This window comes from Cryptosporidium hominis (genome assembly GCF_000006425.1).
Source record: "Cryptosporidium hominis TU502 chromosome 8 CHRO018046, whole genome shotgun sequence".
NCBI classification, from domain to species: domain Eukaryota; phylum Apicomplexa; class Conoidasida; order Eucoccidiorida; family Cryptosporidiidae; genus Cryptosporidium; species Cryptosporidium hominis.
Window position 1 is genome coordinate 130 of NW_666953.1, and position 4,300 is coordinate 4,429.

General features: G+C 25.4%; 2 protein-coding genes across 2 annotated transcripts; both read left to right on the forward strand.

Moving 5' to 3' along the window:
* The first annotated feature begins 221 nt into the window (after positions 1-221).
* Chro.80130 (hypothetical protein) lies at positions 222-2,450 on the forward strand. The annotated part of the gene is made up of 1 exon (XM_660361.1): positions 222-2,450. One exon carries the CDS (start codon positions 222-224, stop codon positions 2,448-2,450), a length of 2,229 nt encoding a protein of 742 aa, XP_665453.1.
* A 695-nt stretch (positions 2,451-3,145) lies between these two features.
* Chro.80131 (endoplasmic reticulum retention receptor) lies at positions 3,146-3,805 on the forward strand. Its single annotated transcript, XM_660362.1, has 1 exon — positions 3,146-3,805. The coding sequence occupies one exon, from the start codon at positions 3,146-3,148 to the stop codon at positions 3,803-3,805; it is 660 nt and encodes a 219-aa protein (XP_665454.1).
* The last annotated feature ends 495 nt before the right edge of the window (positions 3,806-4,300 follow it).

Genomic DNA, 4,300 nt, shown 5'->3' on the forward strand with positions numbered 1-4,300 from the left:
ATGAAGAAGATCAAGTATATAATGTATTTTGGAGATGTCAAGATTTACTCAAGGAGGAGTTACCTGAAATATTAAATAAGACTTTGTCAGTTATTGATAATAAGGAAATTCTTGGTTATTCTGAAACTATTTCTGATATATTTAGTCTTGGAGTTGAGTTTGATAATAAGTTAAGAGTTCAAGGACATGATCAAAATAAGATTTTGAATGATACTCCTTTAATGCTTACGTTATTGGAATTTGATTCTTGTATAATGATATCTTATCCAAATTCTTTTCATAATATTCAACTTAGTTATTTAATTTCACCAGATAACAATATTCCAAAAGAAATTAGTTTAGGTGAAGATTCAAATCCAAAAACTATCAAGAGAAATTTTGATTCAATTTGGGAAAATTGTCAGAGTTCAAATTTGGTTGAGATCACGAGACGAATCTTAATTAGAAGCTACACTGATAGAGTCAAAAATATAAATTTGAGAGAAATAGTCTCAAAAGAAAAGTTTGGATGTATCATTGGTATTCAATTCGCTTCAAAAATTACAAGATCTATTGATAAAGGTCCTTTTGTTGATACTTTTGAGGCAAAATTATTTAAAGAATTTTGGGGTAATGATAAAATTGAGACAAGAAGATTTAGAGACGGTACCGTATTGGAAACATTAATTTGGAATAATGAAATTGATTCAAATAATGAATTTATTACAAATAAAGGGATTAATGAAGATATTTTGAGATATACATTAAGTAGACATCTCCCACAAGTTAAATTAAATTCAGAATCAATAACTGGTACTAAAGATAATAATAATAATAATATAACTTATTCTATGACACCTTTTGGATCTATTAATCCTTATTTAAGCCGAGAAAAAAATGTACATGAAGAATTTTCCAATTTTAAATCTATTATTACTGGATTAACTTCTCTTCCTTTAAGTATTAAATCAATTCAATCATCCAATTCAATTTTGAGATTTATGAAATTTTATACCAACTTAAATTCTGATCTAAATGAAGGAGAAGAAATACAATGTGTAATAGAAATGGAACAATCCAATAAATGGCCAAAAACAAAAGAATCTATTGAAAAGATTAAAATCGCATTTTTATTATCAATACAAAAAGAATTAGGAGAATTACATTCTATTTCTTCTGATATTATACCAGAATATAATTATTTAGAAGGTACCGATAACCCTGACTTAAAAGGTTTTGCTCCATTTTTAGATGTATATTGGAAAGGAGATATCACTTTTAGAATTAGTATATTTCATCCAACAGAATTAGAACAAATTGCAAAAATTACTATTGAACCTGAAAATATGTCAGAAAAAGTTATTGAAGAAAATATTAAATTTCCACAGGAAAATCTTTCCCAATTACGTAATTTGTGGTGGAAAACACANACTGGAGCAAAATTACTCAATCTAAGTAATTATTTCCCTTCTTTAAGACAAACTATTAAGAAATTAAAACAATTTGCCTCAGTTAATAAGATCCCAGATTCTCAAGAATTCTTAGAACATGTTGCTGCTTATGTATATACAAATAATGATCTAATGAATTCTATATATAAGGTACCCGGTACTTCTACTACTGGATTTTTAAGATCTTTATGGCTAATTTCAAGATTTGATTGGGAAAAGAAACCATTAATAGTAGATTTTGATTTTCAAATTAATGAAGATTCTGAAATTAAAAGAATTTCTACTCCAGAATTTCAAAAGCTTGATCAGATTCATTCAATTCAGTATAATTACATTAAGAAGCATAAATTACCAAAGAATTTTTTTTATGTATCATCACAATATGATCCACAATCTTTGTTGATTAAACTACCAAGTTTCTATAATTCTACTAGATTGGTTCATTTTTCAAAATTATATATTAATATTATTGTTTATCAGAATTCATTCAATCTACCAATTAAAGAGATTAAATCATCATTCTTAACTCAGCCTAAAAACGACATTGTTATTTGTCTTCAACAAGATTATATGAGTCTTATTAATCCTCAATCAAAAAAGTTTAAATCTTCAAATGTACTAGCACTTAAAAAACAATATGTTAATTTGAATTCTACTCAAGAGTTATTAAGTAACTGTAATATCAAAGCTTCACCTTATAATGTTGCTAGAGAGATTTTTGAGAGTTTTATATTGGAAATTAAATCACTTTGGAATCATCAAGTTGATATAATTTATGATTCTTATGTACTTCCTTATCCAGAAAAGATTTATCTTAAAGTAAGAACAAGTCAATTCTTTCCTTCAAAAATTACTGAAAGCCAAAATAAAAAAAGAAAGAATTATCTTCCTGGTTGTATTATTTCCTATTCTAATAATTCCACTGGAAATTACAATATTTTCACAATACCTAATTTACCTCTTATTTTAAGTACAATTTGGAGTAGATATTCCGGTTTTATCACTGACATACAGATATAGGATTTTATTTTAATTTCAAACTACTTAATTTACTTGGATAATTTTAGATAGATAGAAAAATAGAGAGAATGAAAAAAAAAAAAAAACAAGAAACAAATCAATTCAATATTAATCGCTATATTACTAGTCCATAGGAATAATCTGTCAATTTTACGATTCGTACTCCAATTTTACTTTCTTTCATTATATTATTCATTTAAATATATTATTTCTATAATTTTATTCAACTAATCCTTTTTTATTTTTCTTTCAAATTTGATCTTAATTCATCTTTTTTTTCCCCTATTGAATTTAACCGATATAATCAATAAATTAAAAAAAAGTTTCCCACATATGGCGGGGAAATGTTGGCGCCTCATGCTAGATTTAATTTATATAATTTTATATAATGGATCAGTAAGTTAAATAATAGTGCAGTTAATAATAATAAAAGTTAATAATTGTAAAAAAATAATTTTAATATTTAAAAAATTAGTATTAAAAATATATTTATATATAAATAAATAAATAAATATACATAAATATATAAATATATATTTATAAATATATATTGGAGTTTAGTGGGAAAGAAAAAAGATCAAGTAAATAAGAAGGTTTTTAGAAGATTGTGTGCAAAGAATTTAAGTAATATTAGGATAGTGTAAATAAGTTTGGATATTATATATAAATATAGAAAAGTAAGTGTTTGGTAGAAAATGAATGGGTTTAGATTGTGTGGTGATATGCTCCACCTTTTGAGCATTTTTCTCCTTTTAAAAAAGTTAAGAAAGAGTAAGAGTTGTTTGGGTATTTCATGTAAGATGCAGGAAATCTATTTGATAGTATTTTGTAGTAGATATATTGATTTATTATGGAGTTTTGTATCAGTATATAATACTTTAATGAAAGTTGTATTTATTGCAAGTACTAGTTATTGTATATATTTAATGAGATATCAAATTCCAATCAGTAGAACTTACGATTCAAATGCAGATAGTTTTCCATATCATAAATATTTATTATTACCAGCCCTATTTTTGGGTTTTATTACTTCTGAAAAATGGATAGTTTCTGAGATATTATGGAGTTTTTCAATCTGGCTTGAATCTGTTGCAATTTTGCCCCAATTAGTACTTTTACAACAATTAAGAGAAGTAGAAAATTTAACATCAAATTATGTTGTAACTATGGGACTTTATAGATTATTTTATATTTTTAACTGGATTTACCGTTTCTATGCTCAACATTATGTAAACTGGGTTGGCTGGATTGGAGGACTTATTCAAACAGCAATTTATGTGGATTTCTTTTACTATTATGCAATGAGTAAATGGTATGGCCAGAAATTGATACTTCCTTATTCTATTGAGATTTAGTTAATGTAATTATTTATATTTTCTGCAGTATATATTGAATATTGAGTATAAGTAGAATAAATAAGATGAATTTCTAAGGAAGACTTTCAGATAAGTGAGGGAGGGGAGGTATCGGAATGTAGGTCAAATTCACGATCCCTCTGTTTTTTTTTTTTTTTTTTCTACTTTTTAATATTCTTTCTCCTCCAATTAGCATCTAAACTGAGTATAAATTAAGAATCTCATTCTTTTGGTATGAAAAAGAGAAGAAGAAATAAAGGAAGAGAAGTAGAAACATATATTACTTAGTATTAATTTGGACAATTGAATAAAATAGAGAAAGAATTAGTGACCTATTATTTCATGTTCACTCTAATTAAAAAGTATATTTTCAATATTAAATCTTTGGGTTTTTGATTATTTGGTCCAACATAAGTTTTTCAGCTATAATAAGTTTTTCTTGTATATAAGGAGATCCTCTATATTTTCCACTTGCTTCATTCAATTCAAGCATTC